This window comes from Mustela nigripes, chromosome 4, assembly GCF_022355385.1.
Source record: "Mustela nigripes isolate SB6536 chromosome 4, MUSNIG.SB6536, whole genome shotgun sequence".
Lineage (NCBI taxonomy): Eukaryota > Metazoa > Chordata > Mammalia > Carnivora > Mustelidae > Mustela > Mustela nigripes.
Window position 1 is genome coordinate 50,281,139 of NC_081560.1, and position 22,095 is coordinate 50,303,233.

The 22,095-nt window shown below is 38.1% G+C and overlaps 1 protein-coding gene and 1 long non-coding RNA gene across 4 annotated transcripts in view; one reads left to right on the forward strand and one right to left on the reverse strand.

Annotated features, from left to right (window-relative positions):
• Positions 1 to 22,095, reverse strand: part of LOC132015877 (uncharacterized) — a 55,848-nt gene that overhangs the window by 10,322 nt on the left and 23,431 nt on the right. For all 3 annotated transcript variants that reach the window (XR_009403811.1, XR_009403810.1, XR_009403812.1), the window contains exon 2: positions 13,492 to 13,643. This is a non-coding gene — a long non-coding RNA (uncharacterized LOC132015877). The remainder of the gene's footprint in view (positions 1 to 13,491; positions 13,644 to 22,095) is intronic.
• The window catches only part of SPMIP4 (sperm microtubule inner protein 4), a 40,889-nt gene that overhangs the window by 4,741 nt on the left and 14,053 nt on the right, over positions 1 to 22,095 (forward strand). Inside the window, exons 2-4 of the mRNA XM_059396710.1 lie at positions 8,229 to 8,405; positions 16,695 to 16,766; positions 18,838 to 18,867. Of these exons, the coding sequence (XP_059252693.1) occupies positions 8,229 to 8,405; positions 16,695 to 16,766; positions 18,838 to 18,867 (279 nt within the window). The remainder of the gene's footprint in view (positions 1 to 8,228; positions 8,406 to 16,694; positions 16,767 to 18,837; positions 18,868 to 22,095) is intronic.

A 22,095-nucleotide genomic window follows, 5' to 3' on the forward strand; every position in this document is an offset into this window, starting at 1 on the left:
TTTGCCACAAGTCCTCTGCCAACTAAAAATGAGAGTATGTTTGTTCTGAGCTATCCTTTAATCATTCCTTCCAATAATTACTGGCTAGATTCAGCCCCCATGTAGAATGTAATGCTCTAAACTCCCTAGTGACTCCAAAGTAAGATGCTGGTTCAACCATAGGAAACCTATCTATCTCAAAAGCAAGTAAACAATTTTATGTGGCCACAAACTGCAATGCTAACAATTTACTGTTATTTTCTTTGCTGTGGTGACATGTATTATTTAAGCTTTCAAATTATTTAATCCTAAAATTTCAATATTTATTTTAATTAGTTCCTTCTATAAGATGCTGTTAGTATTCAAGCTAAGGGGGGGATATGTGAGACACTAAAATAAAGGAAACTAGGACTTATTTTTGCTTTTGCCTTTTATTTTATTTTAATTTTTTTAGATTTTATTTATTTATTTATTTGACAGACAGAGATCACAAGTAGGTAGAGAGGCAGGCAGAGAGAGATGGTGGGGGGAGGGGAGCAGACCCCTTGCCGAGCAGAGACCCCCCCAATGTGGGGCTCAATCCCAGGACCCTGAGCTCATGACCCAAGAGGAAGGCAGAGGCTTTAACCCACTGAGCCACCCAGGCGCCCCTTGTCTTTTAAGTGGCTTCCTGCAACTTACTAACTTTAGATGGATGCCCACCCAAATGATTAACATTTTCTCCTGGCTTGTCTTCCTAGGACAATATAATATATGGAGATCAGATGTTGGGAAATTGACTCATCTAATTTAAATATAACTTTTTAGTACAAATGTAGTAATCTGAAGGTCACATGCACTTGAATATTTATAGAAGCAATGTCCACAATAGCCAAAGGATGAAAAGAACCTAGATGTCCAACAACAGATAAATAAATAAAGAAGATGTAATATGCGTGCGTGCGCGCACACACACAGGAATACTATGCAGCCACCAAAAATCCAAAATCTTGGCATTTGCAATGACGTGGATGGAGCTAGAGGGTATTATGAGAAGCGAAATAAGTCAGTCAGAGAAAGACAATTATATATGATCTCTCTGATATGAGGAATTGAGAGGTAGGGCAGGGGGGTTATGGGGGTAGGGAGAGAAAAAGTGAAACAAGATGGGACCAGGGAGGGAGAAAAACCATAAGAGACTCTTAATCTCAGGAAACAAACTAAGGGTTGCTGTGGGGTCGGGTAGGGATAGTGTATCTGGGTTATGGACACTGGGGAGGGCATATGCTATGGTGAGTGCTGTGAACTGTGTAAGACTGATAATTCACAGACCTGTACCCCTGAAGCAAATAATACATTATATGTTAATAAAAATAAATAAATATAACTTTTTAAAAACTTAGATATTAAAGCTTTGGTTGCCATCAATCAAATGTGTTTAAATATTTTTCACTTGTCAAGCCCTTCATACCATGTCTACTTATCACAGCCATAAAGCTGGTGAAGGCCTGAGAGGTCTGTGAGCTGAATACCGCCATGCCTTCTACAGCACCCTAAATCAGTGGTCACCCAGGTTCTCCTTGACAAGCAAGTACAGAGGCTGGCAAACTTCTGTAAAGGGTCAGACAGTAAATGCAACTGACCACTGAACAACATAGGTTTGAACTGCATGGGTTCGTGTATGTGCAGATTTTTTTCCATAAATACAATATAGTGATATAAATGTATTTTCTTTTCCTCATGATTTTCTTAACATTTTCTTTTCTCTAGCTCGCTTTATTGTAAGAATATAGTATGTAAGACCTATACCAAATATGTGTGCTCACATGTGTGTATAATATTTAAAAATAGTGTAATCAACTATTTATGTTATCTGTAAGTCTTCTGGTCAACAGTAGGCTATTAATAGTGAAGTTCCTGGGGAGTCAAAAGTTACATGCTGATTTTCAATGGCATAAGGGGTCGGTACCCTTAACTCCCACATCACTCAAGGGTCAACTGTATTTTAGGCTTTATCTATGGTCTCTGTCAAACTACTCAACTCTGCTATTGCAGGGCAAAAAGCAGCCACAGATAATAGACAATACATAATGAATGGTTGTGGATGCATTCCAATAGAATTTTACTAACAAAAACAGGCAGCAGGTTGGAGTTGGCCTGTAAGCCATAATTTGCCAATCCCTATCTAGTAACTTCACGAGATAAAGTATTCCATTTATAAGACAGTGCTAATTCTTCATTCCATTCAGCAGCTATTTACAGAGGGCTTACATTAAGCTGAGTGCTATACCGGTACAAAGAAGTTCCACATAGTCCTCTCTCTGAACTCCTCTCCTGTGTTTCTGGTTGTCTCCCCACTACACAGTTACAGTGCAAAGGGCTTATAAGGCCCCCAGGCTATTGTTCTTGTTGTCCTCTCCTGCTTCACCTCTTACCATACCACTTCTCCAATGTGCTCTAAATACCTGAATTCTATATCATCTCTACTGATTTGGCCCAAAATTCAACTCCACTTCTCAGCCCTTAAAATCAAAATAAATTCTACTCAAATCTTTATTCCATACATTCTGGAGGTCCAAAGCCTTCCTCAGAATATTCCACATTCCCAGGACAGGGGTGGGAGTGGTCACCAATAGACTTTCTGACTTTGTTTTCCTTTGGTTCTACTTCTGCTGCTTTTGTTCAGTAACACTTTGACCCAGATGTGAAACACAGTCATTCTCCAGTTTCCTCCAAAGACCTCATCCACACAGATCATTTGTGAGCCTGGTAAACTTCCCTGATCAGTTAGGGATCAAAAGGAAGAATCACATCTGATTCCTATGAAAAGTAACTGTTGAATGGGGCAACGCTTTTAAAACTTTTGCATGTGTAACAATCATCAAGAGGGCTTTATTAAAACAGATTATGCCCTCCGCCAAGAAATTCTGATTCCTAGCCCTGAGGGAAAGCCTGAGAATTTATATTTCTAGTAAGCTTTTAAGAGATGTTGATGTTGGGTCTGGATAGCTCAGTCAGTTGAGCAGCCAATTCTTGGTTTTGGATCAGATCCTGATCTCAGGGTTTTAGGATCAAGCCACGTGTCAGGCTCCATGCTTAGCACGGAGTCTGCTTGAGGATTCTCTCTCTCTCTCCCCCTCCACCTCTGCCCCTCACTCCACCTGTGAGCTCAAATTCTCTCAAATAAATAAATAAATAAATCTTTTTTAAAAAGAGAAATGCTGCTGCTACTGTTAGTCCATGGTCCGCACTTTGAGAACCACTATTAAAGGAGCTCTAGATAAAAATTAGGAGCAAGGGCTTCTGCTCCTTTACGTGACTTTCCATTTTTTAAAATATATTTTATTTATTTGACAGACAGAGATCACAACTAGGCAGAGAAGCAGGCAAAGAGAGAGGTGGGGGGAAGCAGGCTCCCTGTTGAGCAGAGAGCCTGATGCGGGGCTTGATCCCAGGACACTGAGATCATGACCTGAGCTGAAGGCAGAGGCTTAACCCACTGAGCTACCCAGGCACCCCATGACTTTCCATTTTTAAAAATTAAAAGACAATCTGCATGTCCATCGATAGATAAATGTGTAAAGAAGATGTGTGGGGTGCGTGTGTGTGTGTGTGTGTGTGTGTGTGTGTAAGTAATGGAATATTACTCAGCCATCAGAAAGAATGAAATCTTGTCATTTGCAACAATGTGGGTGAACTAGAGAGTATTACGCCAAGCAAAATAAGTCAGTCAGAGAAAGACAAATATCATATAATTTCACTTAAATGTGGAATTAAGGAAACAAAACAGAGGGTATATGGGTGGCTCAGTTGGTTAAGTGACTGCCTTCAGCTCAAGTCATGACCCTGGAGTACCAGGCTCCCTGCTCAGCAGGGAATCTCCTTCTCCCTCTGACCCTACCCCCCCTCATGCTCTCTCTCAAATAAATAAATAAAACCTTAAAAAAAAGAAGGAAACAAAACAAATGAACATAGGGGAAGGGAAGGAAAAATAAGATGAAAGCAGAGAGGGAGACAAATTATATAAGACTTAACTATAGGAAAGAAACTGCTGGAGGGTAGGACGATGGAGGGATGGGGTAACTGGGTGATGGGCATTAAGGAGAGCACTTGACAGAAGGAGCACTGGGTGTTACATGCAACTGATGAATCACTAAATTCTACCTCTGAAACTAATAATATGCTCAAATGTTAATTAAACTGGATTTAAATTAAAAAAAAAAATCTCTAGCTAAGACCATTCAAGGGGGAAAAACTATTCTTTTGAACAAAAGGTGCTGGGACAACTGGATATCCACATGCACAAGAATGAAGCTGTATCCTTATCTCACACCATGAATAGAAATTAACAACATATCAACATGGATCAAAGACCTAAGTGTGTAACAGCTAAAACTATAAAAACTGTTAAAAGAAAACATATGGGTAGATCTTCATGATCTTGGATTCAGCACTATATTCTTGACACTAAAAGCACAAGAAACAAGAGAAAACAGATAAACTGGACTTCATCAAGATTAAAATAAAAAACTTTGTGCTTCAAAGGATACTACCAAGAAAATGAAAAGACAACATAGAGACAAAGTAAGAGAAAATATTTGCAAATCCTATATCTGAGAAGGGACTCCTACTATCTAGTAATTTTACACCTCAGTAATAAAAAAAAGCCCAATTTAAAAATGACAAAGGATCTGAGTAACAGACATTTCTCCAAAGAACATATACAAATGGCCAATAAGTATGTGAAAAGATGCTCAACATCATTAGTCATTAGGAAAATGCAAATCAGAACCACAAAGAGCTACTATTCCCAGGCACTAGGAAGGCTGTATAAAAAAAGAGAGAGAGGAGATTAGTGGCTGCTTTGGCCTGGGTGGGGAAGGCCAAGTGGGGAAATGATGGCTAAAGGGTACAAGGTTTCTTTTTGAGGTGATAAAAGGTTCTAAAATTATTGTGATGGTTATACATATTTGTGAATATACTAAAAACCATTTAATTGTTCACTTTAAATGGATGACTCATATGGAATGTAAACTGTATCTCAGTAAAGATGTTTAAAAGAAATTAGCACATGAATAACAGTAAAAAAATAATAGTCATCATCTGTAGGCCCTCAAGAATTTAACCTTGTTCCTTCAGCAATCTGATGATGTCTTTCATAGCTGTGTATTGACTTCCTTGTCTAGTTTTAAATACTTTGATGGCAAAAATTAGGCTTTTGGCATAAGGATACCACTCTAATACTTTTCAGCATTGTCCCAAAGGTAATGACTCTGCTGAGGATTCAGTGCAGTTACAATGCGACAGTGCAGTGATTCTCAGTATTTTTCAAAGATGAGGATCTCTTTGATTTTCTGTTCATTGTCAACAGTTTTTATCTCCCACACACGTGTCATGATTCATTGACTGACACTGAAAAAGAACATAATGACCAGAAGCTTTTATGTATTTGACAATGCTTTACAATGAAGTTTCATTTAAGTATGCAATGCCCACATGTATTTGAAAATTGGTAGTGTGGTATTCGTAAGATGTTTGTTTATTTGTTCTACAGATCATTCTTAGTGAGCTTGTGATTTTGCTGACTCCTGAAATAATGCTGACTCCCCCTGTGTCCTACTGCCCCATTATTTAGGCATATCATTATTACTTTCATATCATAGATCTCTCGTGAGCGAAATAGCATATATTAGGTGCATGATACAGTGCTTGGCATTTAAGTGATCTCCATCTTGCTTTCCCTTTCCTGTGTTACCATCAGCCAGTTTTGAACAAAGGGACATTCTGGGGTCTTCTGGGTAGTTTGATTCCAATGGGACAGAGTTTCAGGCAGTGAATGGGGGGTGGGGGCAGGCCACGTCTCTGAGAGGGTGGGTGAGAAGGCATGGAAGATCTCCTAGAGCAACAGTGTATCTCATAATTTACCCAGCACAGAGAAGTCCCTATTTTAAAAATGCAATCCAAAAGTAATTTTGAGGGGTCCCTGGGTGGCTCAGCGGGTTAAAGCCTCTGCCTTCGGCTCAGGTCATGATCCCGGGATCTTGGGATCAAGCCCCGCATCAGGCTCTCTGCTCTGCAGGGAGCCTATTTACCCATTTACCCACCCCACTGCCTGCCTCTCTGTACTTGTGATCTCTGTCAAATAAATAAAATCTTTAAAAAAAAAAAAAAAAGTAATTTTGAAGCTATAGGAACTTTGTCTTAGTTTCTTCAGGCTGCTGTAACAAAATAGCATAGACTGGGTTGCTTCTTACAAACAGCATTTCCTTCTCCCAGTTCTGGAGGCTTCAAGTCCAGGATCATAATGCCAGCATGGTCACATTCTGGTGAAAGCCTTCCTCCTAGTTGAGACCTGCCACCTTCTTTCTTTCTTTTTTTTTTGTTAATTTTTAATTTTTTATCAACATATAATGTATTATTAGCCCCAGGGGTACAGGTCTGTGAATCATCAGGCTTACACAATTCGCAGCACTCACCATAGCACATACCCTCCCCAATGTCCATAACCCAACCATCATCTCCCTACACCCCTCCCCCCAGCAACCCTCAGTTTGTTTTGTGAGATTAAGAGTTTCTTATGGTTTGTTTGCTTCCCAATCCTATCTTGTTTCATTTTTTCCTTCACTACCCCCCAAACTCCCCACGTTGCCTCTCGCATTCTTCATATCAGGGAGATCGTATGATAATTATCTTTCTCTGACTAACTTATTTCGCTCAGCACAATACCCTCTAGTTCCATCCACGTCGTCGCAAATGGCAAGATTTCATTTCTTTTGATGGCTGCATAGTATTACATTGTATATGTATACATCACATCTTCTTTACCCATTCATCTGTTCATGGACATCTAGGTTCTTTCCATAGTTTGGCCATTGTGGATATTGCTGCTATAAACATTCAGGTGCATGTGCCACTTCCAATCACTACATTTGTATCTTTAGGGTAAATACCCAGTAGTGCGATTGCTGGGTCATAGGGTAGCTCTATTCTCAACTTTTTGAGGAACCTCCATGCTGTTTTCCAGAATGGTTGCACCAGCTTGCATTCCCACCAACAGTATAGGAGGGTTCCCCTTTCTCCACATCCTTGCCAGCATTTGTCATTTCCTGACTTGTTAATTTTAGCCATTCTGACTGGTGTGGGTGGTATCTCATGTGGTTTTGATTTGTATTTCCCTGATGCTGAGTGATGTGGAGCACTTTTTCATGTGTCTGTTGGCCATCTGGATGTCTTCTTTGCAGAAATGTCTGTTCATGTCCTCTGCCCATTTCTTGATTGGATTATTTGTTCCTGGGTGTTGAGTTTGATAAGTTCTTTATAGATTTTGGATACTAGCCCTTTATCTGATATGCCATTTGCAAATATCTTCTCCCATTGTCTTTTGGTTTTGTTGAGTGATTCCTTTGCTGTGCAAAAGCTTTTGACCTTGATGATGTCCCAATAGTTCATTTTAGCCCTTGTTTCGCTTGCCATTAGTGATGTTTCTAGGAAGAAGTTGCTGCAGCTGAGGTTGAATAGGTTGCTGCCTATATTCTCCTTAAGGATTTTGATGGATTCCTTTCTCCCACTGAGGTCCTTCATCCATTTGGAGTTTATTCTTGTGTGTGGTGTAAGGAAATGGTCCAATTTCATTTTTCTGCATGTGGCTGTTCAATTTTCCCAACACCATTTGCTGAAGAGACTGTCTTTTTTCCATTGGGCATTCTTTCCTGCTTTGTCAAAGATTAGTTGACCCTAGAGTTGAGAGTCTATTTCTGGGCTCTCTATTCTGTTCCATTGATCTACATGTCTGTTTGTGGAGACCTGGCACCTTCTTGCTGTGTCCTCACATGGTGGAGGGGGCTAGTAAGCTCTCAGGGGTCTCTCTTTTTTTTTTTTTTTTTTTTTAGGATTTTATTTATTTATTTGGCAGACAGAGATCACAAGTAGGCAGAGAGGCAGGAAGAGAAAGAGAGGAGGAAGCAGGCTCCCTGCTGAGCAGAGAGCCTGATGTGGGGCTCGATCCCAGTACCCTGGGATCATGACCTGAGCCAAAGGCAGAGGCTTTAACCCACTGAGCCACCCAGGCGCCCCATCAGGGGTCTCTTTCATAAGAGCTTTAGTCCCACTCATGATGACTCTCTTCCGACCTAGTCACTGAATAAAGGCCCCATTTTCTTCTACCATCACATCGGGCATTAGGATTTCAACCTATGGACTTTGGGGACAAAAACATTCTGACCACTGCATTCCATGTTGAAATTATTTCAGAAGTCTCTCTTTTCTCATAGGTATCAGGAATTAAGGGAGTCACACCAACAATGTAGACATCGATGGGGTGCTGATAGGGAATATGGTGGGATAATGCCCATTTCACTCCCTGAGGAACACAGGCGAAAATGTAGATCTCCTCGTGTCATGGGCAAAGGACATCAGCATTATGGATTTGGTGGAGAAACCTGGCCGAGGTAAGTAAACTTTCTGCCCTTCACACAGAGGTCTTTATTTTTCATTTTTCTTTATTTCTACTATGAGTTAAATCTACCTCCAAACTTACTTCTTTTACTTTTTATGAAAAGACACAGATGGAAAAACTAATTATATAATTTCTAATTCTGAAATCAGTAAAAAAAAAAAAAATCTGTGTTTATGGATATTTCTGCAATCCTTAAAGATGTTTAAGTATTGTGGTCAGAAATTTTGATTAATTCCCTTGCTAATCACATTTTATCTAAAACTAGACGGGAATATTCCTGAGAGACATTAAATTAAAAATGTTTTTGCTTGAGCAAATAGCTGGCCTAATTTGTAAAGACGTTGTTGATTTGGGGAACTTTTGATTTCTAATTGTTCATCAATCTGTACTCATCAGAAACTACTGGGCACCATTTTCAAGTATTAAAATATTGCAATAATCATTTATAACTTTTACAGTCACTTTCTTTTCTTTTCTTTTTTAAACATTTTATTTATTTATTTGACAGAACAGAGATCACAAGTAGGCAGAGAGGCAGGCAGAGAGAGAGGAGGAAGCAGACTCTCCACGGAGCAGAGAGTCCGATGCGGGGCTCGATCCCAGGACCCTGGGATCATGACCTGAGCCAAAGGCAGAGGTTTAACCCACTGAGCCACCAGGCGCCCTTACAGTCACTTTCAACAATTTTATTCAAAACACATTAAAACTGAAGAGAAAGCAAAAAAATCTGAGCAAATTAAATGTCACATTAACTATTTGCAAAAAATATGAAACTTCAAAAAAAAAACTATGAAATTTACTCAAAGCACAATCAACCTTTAACACGGTACCTACCTACTTGCTTTTATCTAACAAACCTGCTTACCTAGTTTACAACAATCTAGCTAAAGCCATTAAAAAAAAATAAAGGAAGACAAGCTGCAAGTAGAGAAAGAGCCACATTAATGACATGTGGCAGCCAACAACTTTAATGAAGCCTCAATAAAAAGCAGGCAAATGAAAAGGCCTGTCAGTCCTATTAGATGCAAATATTGATACATTATCAGATAGCAAGGACCTCAAGATCATTCATTCATCCAACACTTTTTTTTAAGTCCCCACTCTCATGGAACTTACTTTATGATATAATACCGATCTATAATATCTTTCCAAGGAAACTATTGTTCTCCTGGTTTTACAATACACAGCAGGAACTTTCCCTGGATCAGACAACTATGAAGTTGTGGAAAGGGACTGGAGTCCATGTTTCTTTGGGCCCAAAGCCCAAGCAAATTCTTTCATCCGCTCATTCCATTCATGATTTACTCTAGCTATTCATTTATGCAACAATTTGAGTATAGTAAGTATTGTGCTAGATACTAGAGGTACAGCTCCTTATGGAGTTTATGTGGGTTACCCTCGAAATTTATGTATTTAAAAAATGCACAACCTTCTAAAAGGATCAGAATTGTACTCACAGAATCCTAGAGCAAAGAGAGACCCAAAGAGGAGTGTCTTAAGGGAAATCAGTTTGAAATAAGAGGTTTGTGTCTGCTGCCTCACTGAAGGCAGCCTTGGGTAGGCCACTGGGAGATGAAGTACTTGTTCCAATTAGAATACCCACCATCCCCGACTCAGAAATGCAGGTTCCTGTGTTCTGTTCTCTTCATATCCTTTTAGGTCAAATGTAACCACTTTGGCGTATTTATCTCTTAAAAATATATTTAGGACACAGTTCTGTTTTCAGATATAACGCACATCCCTTGACAAACCACTACAACATAGTTTTTACTTGTTTCTTAATAGGGAATAACTTGTGTCACAGTATTTTTCTTTCTCCCAAAAAAAGGGCCTTTTATACAAAATAATAAGAGTATTCTCTAGCTCTCTGAGGTGTGAAGCCTCACGTGGTCCACATAAGAGCTTGTGCTACCAATCATACTCTACTACCTTCCCTGCTGGGGATTTGCAGGGGAGTGCTGTGGTGACAAACAGGCATCACTTATCAGAAACAGGATCACTCCTTTGCTTCACCAGCCCTCCTGTCATCTGACTTGGCAAACTGAAAGTACCTACTGCTTAGAAAAGTATCGAGTGAAATGTCCTACGGTATGTCATTGTTAAGAAAGTAAAAGAACATGGCTTACTAATGGAATTATGATCACATGCATTTATATATGCATTTTCCAGTGCAACGTCCCCCTTCCCAATGTCACTCTTCCTCCCAGCGCTTCATGACATAACTATATCTAAGTAAAACTCTTGTAAAGAACTTTAACAGTATCTACTTAACCAGAGGGGCAAGTTTCAGAAATTCCAAGCAAAGCTGTCATCACCTAATTTGGCACACATTCATTTAGAAGAATGATGTTACAAAGTAATAAAAATTTGTAACTTCATTTTCACTTCCATAAACACTTCTCTTTTTTTTAAGATTTTATGTATTTATTGAGAAAGTGCACATGTGTGTGTGAAAGCAGAGACAGCGCAGAAGGGGAGAAAGAGAGAATCTCAGGCCAACTCTGCACTGAGCGTGAAGCCCATGTGGGGCTCAATCTCACCCCCCTGAGATCATGACCTGAGCTGAAGCCAAGAGTCAGACGCTTAACCAACTGAGCCACCTAGGCGCCCCCATAAGCACTTCTTTTTATAAGTTAGTAAAGTAGCAACATTTTTACTTTATTTCAGAAAAAGGAAATGGATCTTCCTCTAAGGTACTGGCAAATGTTAAGAAGCTGTTAAATAGATATCCAGAGCTCTGTGAACTAAAGACTACTCTGAAATTCCTGCTAACTATAACTAGCACTCTATAATAATGATAAGTAGTAGGGGCAGTGGCAGTGGTGGTCATGGTAGTGATGCTTGAAGGTTAATGTTTATGAAGCAAAATCATAGAATATCCCTCTCCTGTTACCTAAATAAGTGAAATAAATGGGAAATTTACCAGCAGGCCCCTAAACAATACAAAAAGAACACCTTATGCTATTAATTTGAATGTGCTAAGGAAAGAAAATTATATGTAGTTTATTGCAGTTCTAACTAAATTTTCCTCAAGAGGGCATTTGGAGCAGGACACTTCTTTGGCCCAACATCTCTGGCCCTTAACCTAATACCAGTCTCATTCATTGTGACAACCAAAATAATACCAGCAGCCTGTACTTCCAGACTCTCCCTGGAAGTGCTGGAGGCACAGTGGAAAGCCACACTATTGGCTGAGAGGATTTATACCCAATCCCATCCCTTCATTCCAAATGCACATGGAGACTAGGTGAGTCAACAAAATCCTGATTTTGTTGTTCAGTGTTTGTTCAATGTTGTTGATGTGTGTTCAAATCCTCCAATTTGAAGAGAAGATTGAAAGTCTGAGTAGGTAATCCTGTTAGAGTAGAAAGAATGCCTCAAGAATAGAAGCCTCTATCTTAAAACAGTAAGATCTCAAGAGAGATGAAGTTGTGCAGAATGTGTACTCTTTCAGAATACTGCGATGACTGGAGGGAAGGTATGGCTACTTCCCTAACTGAAAGGAATGAGCCCTATAGAGGACATTTAACAGGATCTTAGACTGTCGTACCCCAGATGCTTGTATTCTATCTGACACAACCTCAGCACTTACTCTCTGCACCTCCATCCTGAGGCTAAAGAAATACAGAGACAATAATATTCCATCGTCAAGTCTGTAGAACAGACAGAAAGGCCAACTGATTTCAGATGACAGAATCAAGAATTTACTCACACTGTATCACAACAAATAGCTGGGTTTAGACAGAGCTGTTCAATTAAATACACACAACATGAGAACATATGGTAAGGCAATTTTGTAAAACAGGAAAAGAAAAGATATGATATATATGTATAATACATATATTACATATTTTTTTAATATATAAAACACATGAAGAAACTAGTCTGAGAAAAAACAGCCCAGGAAACAAAAGTAGATTCTCTAAAGGACAAAATAAGTATATGAATCTAATTAAAGATGATTAAATGATAGAACATTATAAAAGGGGAGATCACAGGGCTAAGGGAAAAATGAGAAAAACAACTACACAAAAGCATGCACAAATCTAGTACAAAAAGCAGCAGCAAGAAACCGGATAGATGTGACTGCACATCGGTAAGGCAGAGGGGAAAGATAAGGATATTAAAGCAATAAAAATGAAGATATGCTAAATTAAAAAGATAATAATTACTTATCATAAGGAAAACTAAAGTCCCAAATGTAGATCATCTAACAAGTAAAACAACAAATAATAAGTAAATCTAACAGAACTAAGTACTCAGAGATACACAAGAAAGTTCCCTTGAGGGCACCTGGGTGGCTCAGTGGGTTAAGCCGCTGCCTTCGGCTCAGGTCATGATCTCAGGGTCCTGGGATCGAGTCCCGCATCGGGCTCTCTGCTCAGCAGGGAGCCTGTTTCCTCCTCTCTCTCTCTCTGCCTGCCTCTCTGCCTACTTGTGATCTCTCTCTGTCAAATAAATAAATAAAATCTTTAAAAAAAAAAAAAGTTCCCTTGAAATTAAGAACTGAATCTGAAAATCAAAAAGACTTATCTAATACAATGGAAAAAAACTGAAGTGGAACTACTGACACTGAGATACAACCTGGTTATATTATTTTATTCACAAAGAAGCCTGTGTTCTCAGGCCACTCACATTCAAATCAAAGTCCAGGGCAGATATGGACGACTGGCAGAACGGAGGGTACACATTTGCACCCTGGTTGCTCAAGAGGCTGGAAGTAGATTTTCTGGATTCTTCCTGGGCAAATGGGATATTCAAAATGTGGAAAACTAACAAAATGTAGAGAGGGTGTTATAAAGATGCAAGCCATCTGTGCCAGCCAGCCAACTGCCATGCTAAATAACAGCAGCAAAGACAATAATATACTTTTCTATTCAACGTGGGGTCCAGGGACCGGCAGCATCAAGGAAACGGTGAATGCAAAATCTTGGACCGCCCCCCACCCCAGGTTGACCGAGACAAAATCCCCATTTTAAGAAAACCCCTCAGGTAATTCTAACATGTAACAAAATTGGAGAACTGCTGCCAGAGTAAGAAAATGCAAGACTTTTTCATACAAATGAAAATGCACTCACCTCCTCAAAAGGGGAAATTCAGAGACTTATCAGTTCCTGCATCCAGCTCCAAGTCCAAGAGCTCTGAGTGATGTTCTCCTCTCTAGTTCAGTTATAACCTTGTCCTGATATCCACAGCTATGCACTTAATGAAGTAAATCATCGTTAACACCCTATAAAGAGTAATAAAGAAATAAGGGAAAAAGGTGAATGCAAAAAAATAAAACTAGATAAATATGTTATAATATTTCCATGTTATATATATTACAGTCTATAAAAACATACTTGTATAATATCATTATCTATATATTAATATAATTACATACCTACATCCAAGTTCCCTTTCCCTCAGCCAGTACCTGAACTGGTAGGAGTTCATTACCTGGTGCAGGGCCTGCAGTTTTCTTCCTGAGAGATCTAGCAATTAGTGGTTCTGCCTGTGTGAAGCTACTCCAGTATTCCATTAAGTTTATGCCACTAGAAACAATACCAGGAGATGCCCAAAATATTCTTTAGATTCTAGAGACACTCCTTTTCCCCATCATGACATAACAGCAGTCCTCTTACTCTTGACATTCAGGATCAATCATCCCAATCTATTTGGTATAATCCCTTCTTGCCTGTTTCCCCCAATCATAAGGAACCCCAATTACCACATCATCAGTTCAACTTCCAATTCAATGGGGCCACTGTGTTTCCTGATGAAGCATTTCTCCCTTGACCTCAAAACCAGCAAAACTCAACGTGGCTGGGAAGGAAGTAAAATTTTTCTCAAGTGTAATAAGTGTAACAGTGAGAGGTACCACTCCCACTTCCACCCTTCATTTTTTTTACACCATCCATTCTGGCTAGAGAAACCATTTACTGGTCACTCATTCAGAGCATGTGCCACACTCTTAAGGACAAGCTTCAACCAGAAATGAATCTTCATTAGGCTCATCTACGTTCTGTAAAGTAAGTGTGTGTGTTCTCTATATTCAATCAGTGCTTTATTTCTTTGGTGGTAAATTGAGTTCCTTAGTCAAAAGTAGTATTCTGTAAGATGGCATGCAGCGAAGAAGGTATTCAGTAAATCCACTGGTGATGTAATTGGCAGAAGTTTAGTGAGAAGGAAAGGCAAATCCATCTTTGTAAGTATATACTCATGCTGGGATAAAGCACCTCTTTCCTGATGGAAGGGGTCCAGTGTAATCAACCTGCCCCCAGAGGGCTGACTAGCACACCTAAGGAGGTTTTTCTCTATGAGATACTTAGGGTTAGTGACTTCTGCTGGCAAACTCAGATGTGGCCAGGTGAGTTTGAAGAGAAGTTCATGTTGCTGAATCTACCCATGACTTCTGTCCTGCCTCCATGAAGCCACGGAGCAAGCCCTGGGGTGACTGGAGAGGGCCTGACTGATACAGAGTTGGTCACTTTATCTACCTAATTATGAAGTACCCTTCAAGCATTCTTGTGTGGTAAAAATAACCCTCACACTCTAGGACCATTCTCAGAGGCTGAAAAGCAAGTTTTTTAGAACCTATCTTGGGTAGGTGAGATAAAAGATGAGTATTTAAAAGATACGGGGAGCCACAAGTGACAGTTGAGCACCACCATACATCCTAAAACATTACAGGCACCAAGAGTGAAGGCTAATGTAAGCTATGAACTTTAGGTGGTAACAATGTAGGTTCATCAGCTGTAACACATGTACCACTCCGGTGGGGCGTGTTAATCGTGAGGGAGGCTTAGTATGTGTGAGGACGAAGGGTGTATAGGAAATTTATCTTCTCTCAACTTTGCTGTGAACCTAAAACTGCTCTAAAAAAATAAGTCTTTCTAAAAAAAATCAAAGACAAGGTCCAGTTTCCTCTAACCACTGCCCCACTAAACCCAGTTTCCTTCCTAGAGAGAACCACTGTTACCACTTTGGTATGTCTCCTTCACACTTTTTGTTCACAATTATATAATCGTACATGTACCCATTGACAATATATGCAGTATATTGTTTATGTGTGGAATCACTGCATATATAGTAGTAGGCAACTTGGTTCTTTTTTTCTCTTTACAATCTAGAGACTGTAAACACAGATCTATTAAATTATTTTTAATTTCTCTTTGTGTTCCACAATATAGATGCATCATGGACTATTTAGACATCTTCATATTGTTTCCTCTTTTTTTTTGGCATTAACTATATGTAATGAATATTCTTCTTATACAGGCTTCCTTGAGCTCAGGCACAAATATTCCTCTAGAGAAAATCCTTAGTGAAAGTTATGGGTCACAATATATGAATATTTTCAATTTCAGTAATATAGCCCAAATGCTTTATATTCTCATGGTAGTATATAATAATATCTATGTCCCCATACTCTTGGACAACTGTGTTATATTATCAAACTATAATTTTTGCCCATCTAATAAGTATAAAGGTTATCTTGGTTATCAGAGTACATTTCTCTGTTTGAGTACTTATGTTTATATTTTCTTATGTATGGTCATTTATATTCCCTTTTCAGATCTTATTCTTTGCCCATCCATTTTTATTGTATTTTAGTTACAGATTCTTATGTTCTACATATTAATCCTTTACATATCTTTCTGCAAAAATTTCTTCCAAACTTTTAGCTTTTTTTATTCCATCCTGTCTTCAAAAGTTTTTCTGCTGATGTTACAAAATTTCCTTTTAGATTTTGAGTTTAAAAGAAAAATATAATTTAAAATGTTTTCCTCACATGGGGCATCTGGGTGGCTCAGTCAGTGAAGCACTGGACTCTTGATTTCAGCTCAGGACATGATCTCAGGGTTGTGAGATTGAGCCTGCACTGTGCTCTGCCGGGGGCGCAAGCCTGGCTTAACATTCTCTCTCTCCCTCTCCCCCTCACCTCCTCCTCTCTCCCTTTATTTAAAAAAAAAAAAAAAAAAGTTTTCCCCACCACAAAGAAAAAAACATATTCTTGTATATCTTAATATTTGTTTTTCCCAATTCTTTAGATTTTTAATCCATCTGAAATTATCTTTATGCACAGTATGAAATACAAATCTATTCTTCTTCAAATGGCTAGTGAATTTTTCCTGCATTGTTTACTGAAAAGTAAATCCTTTTCCACTGACTTAAAATGCCACTTTTCATATACTGAATTTCCATATAAACATGGTTATATTATTTGTCTATTTGTCTTTTATATCTGACATCACTGCTTTAATTTGAAAAGGTGTTCAACTTAATCTTTTCTTTTCAGAAAACTTCCTATTGAACAATTCTATTATTTGACGCAGAATAAAAAAAGTGACATCTATGGAAATGATTCTTTGTAAGTTTGGGGTTTCTTTTCCTTATATTGGGACAAATAACTTTTTTAAGTAAAAATGAGTTTTATGAGAAATAAAAAAGCCCCAAAATGGGAACTTTTAGAAAAAGTGTTCCTTTTTTTTCTTAAACAGCTATCATTAATAATAGAAACCAAGACCAAAGAAACAGAAATAAAACAAATAATCCAAAACCCACTAAGAGTTTGTGGCATTTAACAAGAAAAAAACACAAAATATGGAATAGTAATGTTTGAAGGAATTCACACAAGTCATCTGGGTCCCTTTCCCTGCCTTTGACCTAGTTAATCTAGTAAGAATCAGTTAAATTTCTTAAAACATTCACAGAAAATGCCCCAGCTCCCTCAACAATAGTTTTCATCAGGATCTTATGAGCCTGGAGGTTAATTATGACAACTAACAAATAATTTGTAATAAAATTACTCCCTTAGTCTCCTTTTAGGATAGGAATATTTTTAATCAGAGGAGTTATTTTCCAGTGTATTATGTTTTCCTCTTTGAAATAGTTTGGGGTACATTATTACAAAAGCATACTTTTTAATTTTCATATAAAAATAAAACACTGACAACACTGAACTAAAAATGAAAATATCACTTCCTTCCCTTTAACTATTAGAACCGTTGGGACTATTTATAGGAAGAAAGTTAATACAGAGTTCAGCCACAAGAGGGAGCCAAAAAGACATGAATTTTGTGGTTGGTAGGCTCTGGTTACTGATCCCTTTGGGATCAGTAAACTTTGAAAAGTAAATGTAGAGTGCAGCAGTAAAATAATGGACGGGTTCAAGCCAAGGAACTGGTGTCTCTGAGCATTTTTAATTTTTATTCAAACTTTTAAACTTGTAATTTTTTGAAAAACTTTCCTTTATTTTTTCCATTTTAAAGTAAATGCATTTTAGGTATATTCTTGTCAATAGCATAGCTAAATTTGTCACTTGAGAAAAATTTTAGATGCTGATTTAATGTTTCATAGCCACCCTAGTAACAATACCCCTGGGATTCTTCATATTCACTGCCCCACCCATCCCAACTCAACCACAAATAAAACTAGAAGATATATTTCAGGTTTTTGGTTTTGTTTTTTTTTTTTTTTACTAGTACCAAGCCTACAAACCTGGAGTCCAAATAAAGAAAGACATAAGTTTCTTAAAATTAATGTGAACTATGTGTTTATAATACACTGTGGACTCAAAAAAGTATATAGCTTATGTACTACTTTCTAAATAAACATACAACAATTGAATAGTATATTTTATGGATCTTTGCTATCAACAGATAACATTATATTCATTTTTCGTGCCTGAAATATTTCAGAAATATCTGCATAGGCTGAAAATAAGTGTTGAGTCCAATAAAAGCAGGTAACATTCCTTCTCTAGTGTGGACTTTGCTCCTCAGGTTCAGTATTATTTCTTGGCAGGCAGGGCTCAGAGTAATTAGTAAATACACAACAGTGGCTCTTTTTTTGTAATTTAACATGATCTTGGCCTCAAATGAACTGATTCAGAAAAGACATGCCTCTAGGAACTTGTTCAGTTTTGTTCTAGCCCTTCTGTCAAGTGGGCAATATTTACGATCATGAGAGATCAGCAATCCTGGGCAAAGGGACAAAGCACACACAGTACTTACACATCTTGTCCCACCAGCCACTCAGTTCACTTTAGGTCATGTAATTGCACCACATGTATTGTGTCAGGCTGCCTCTGAGCACTTTGGCTATTGCCTGATTATGAGGGTGAATGTCAATAAGAACCAAAACCATATTATCATTAGAAGCAGTAAGTCCTGCACCTGTACTGCAAATAGGAAATGAAAAATGGGTGGTGAGTGGGACTAAAGTTAGATGGATCAACAGAAATGAGATATGAGGACATCGTATCTGTCTGGCCAATATCCAGTGTTCCAGAAAGCCAATCAAGAATATTATCATAAAGATAATACTGTAGTTTGAAAGTGGGATACATCATTATTCTTAAGCAAATTTCTAAAAGGAATGTATGCTTTTAAAAGTCCTTAATATTAAAAATTGGGATTTATTTCCTGTTTTTATTCTAGGATACCCAAACCACCTAATTCAACAGTAGGGTAAGTATATACTTATATTTTCCTTCCCTGTTACAATCAAGAAAGAAATATTGGCAATCCTCAGACAGTGTAAGGATAAATACACCTTTTCATGGAAGATTTTTTTTTTTAGGTTTTATTTATTTGACAGAGAGGGACACAGTGAGAGATGTATCACTAGCAAGGGGAGTAGGAGAGGGAGAAGCAGGCTCCCCGCTGAGCAGGGAGTCCAATGTGTGGCTCAATCCCAGGACTCTGGGATCATGATCTGAGCTGAAGGCAAACACTTAAAGACTGAGCCACCCAGGTGCCCCTCATGAAAGATTTTTTTTAACAAGTGGGAGGAGAGGCTATTATATACTGCTAACCTTTTTTAACAAGCTTTTTAATTTAGTAGAGTTTGAATTTATAGAATTACTTGAAAAATTGTATAAAACTCCTATATACCTCATACCCAGTTTCCCTATTAACAACATCCTATATTAGTATGGTATATTTGTCATAATTCATGAGTCATTATTGATGCATTGCTATTAACTAAAATCCATACTTTACTCAGATTGTTTAACAAACAAAAATAACCTTTATAATACATACAAGATATTGAATAAAATCTTGTATTATACATAGACTCAAGACACACAGAGTCCATAGCTTGCAGGTCTTAGAATAAAATATGTTTTGCTAAATCATTACCAGAAATAACTCAATACTATTAACTAGGAAACAGTTTCTAGAATCTGAGGGGAAAAAATTTCTGCCTTCATCCCAAATGATCATAATTAATCAGGGCCACTCCATGCCTTCCTAACTTCCTAACCTTTTATCCCTTCTTCACAAAGCCAAAATCCTAGCTACAGACAAAACCAAAAGGACCCAATAACTATGTATACACATTTTGCAAGCTTTCTATCAAGGGAACCAATTCCCAGGGGGAAAAAATGGCTTATGAAATTTTTGTGGTTCTTTTTTTGTAATTTAACATGATCTTGGCCTCAATCTCTACTTTCCGTTCATGTCTTTGTGATGAGAACAAGATACAATGAAAACCAATGTAATGGCCTTTGTCAGGAAGTCCTAACCAACATCAGATTAGTTGAAAATGGGGCCACCCTGCCCTGACCTCTGGGAGCATGCTAGCATTTACTTAGCTTGTTGAATGATCCTCTGATAAAGGTTAGAGATAAAGCAGTTACCACAAAGCCTACCATATAAATGCTTCACTGTTGTTGTTGTACTTATTGTTGGGATTATCATGTCAAGGCAATGTCCTCTGAGTAGAATTCCTATTCATACAGTAGTTACAATGTCTCAGGACCTTCCACATTACCCACTGAGATATTTTTGTACAAATGTGACCATTTTATGAAACAGTCATACCACATTTCCTTAAACTTCATCAAGTCTGTGGGAAATAGAACTGGAAGTTTAAAAAATTAATCCCTCATTGATTCCCCATTCCCACTAATTCATCCATCTTTGCTCAAACTGACACATACTAGGAAAAAATCCAAGAGAATCAGGACGAATCTTCTTCCCAGAGAAGTAAGTTAATCAGCACATATTGAGACAATCATTACACTCTATTAACTCAGCCATTCTTTCCAATATGTTTTGTGACTAAATGTCTTTGACTGTTGGACAGTATTTGAACCCCAGCCTTTCTCATTTCATTCTCCACTGTCCCTGGGATCTCTTTCTTGCCCAGGTCACCTGCTTCCTGACCACTTCACCTGCAGTCACCCAAGGCTCTGAATGTCTAAGAACTTCCCCTAGAACATGGGCTTTTTACTAGACCTCAGTAAACTCCATCCTTTTCCTAACTTAGATTGGACATCCTCCCCATGAGCAAAAATGTGTTCATTCCTGTTTTATTCACACAAATAGTTTGCTCAAACTATAAATGATCACTTATTTTCAAGCCAGTTTGTAAGGGGAAGTGAATTCAAGAGGGATAGTAAACTACAGAATGCACCAAATTCGACAATGGAAATATTTATTTAGAATAAATGGAAATTATTGTGTCTTCTATAAAATGAAGTACAGCTGGTATTGCTTCAAAGCAGTTACTAGGCTAGTGGTTTTATAATTACAAGGGACATCAGTCAGTTAGAATTGAGGAATGAAAGTCTTGATTCTGTGTTCTCATGTCATCACAGAGCTGATGAACTTGTGCCTCATACCAAGCATGTAGTAGTTGATGTGGTGCTTTTTAAGCAAAGTAAATAAGTTAGAAAAGTGCTTAGTGATTCACAATAAAATGAATCTACACCCAAGACAAAAATGTGTTCACCTGAGAAGAGTTTGTGACAAGGGCAAGAAAACCAATCACCATACACAAAAACAGAAAAAACTCGCTGGCCTTGTGAATGACTTTTGCTTGGGAGTCAACTTTTTCTCTTACAAATCAACCTTAACTTCTTGTGGTATCTAGGAGAGACCAGGAACTTGTTAAGAATCTTATACTGCTGGAGCCTCTGGGTGGCTCAGTGGGTTAAAGCCTCTGCCTTCGGCTCAGGTCATGATCCTAGGATCCTGGGATCGAGCCCCGCATCAGGCTTTCTGCTCAGCAGGGGGCCTGCTTCCTCCTCTTTCTCAGCCTGCCTCTCTGTCTACTTGTAATCTCTATATGTCAAATAAATAAAATAAAATAAAGAATCTTATACTGCTAGGTATTTCAGAGAGCCCACCAAGATGCCAAGGCTGCTGAATTCAGTACAGATTAGCATCAGTATGCCAAGGAAGTAGTAGGGGCCCAAATCTGGGCCAGCTCTCACAATTTTTTAAACACTCTGCTAGTTCTTTTAAGAACTCTGCTAGTTTTTCAAATCATAGGAAAATTATATCCCTATGGGTTTTTTAACTTGTTTTTTTTTTTCCATCAGCACACTAGCAATTTTCGGCTTTTTGATTTCTAAACAGTTCCGCATGCATAAACAGGCAGGATAGTTTGTTGATTAACTGCTTAAAAGAAACAGATGGCCTAGATTGAAAGTTCAATGCAAAATGATTACAGATCACTCTGCATACTGAATGCCCAAAATGATCCCATAAAATAAAGTAATGGAATCCTCTTAAAACAAGTGGCAGGAATTGAAAAGCAACTGGAAATACTTCCTATAGCATTCTAAAAACTACAAATTTCATGTATCTTCTGCAACAGTCGTGAGAGTTATACACCAATAAATAATTCAGTATGATTTACTTTAAAAATTAATTTGTCTACCAAATTAAGAAAATCTCATGTTT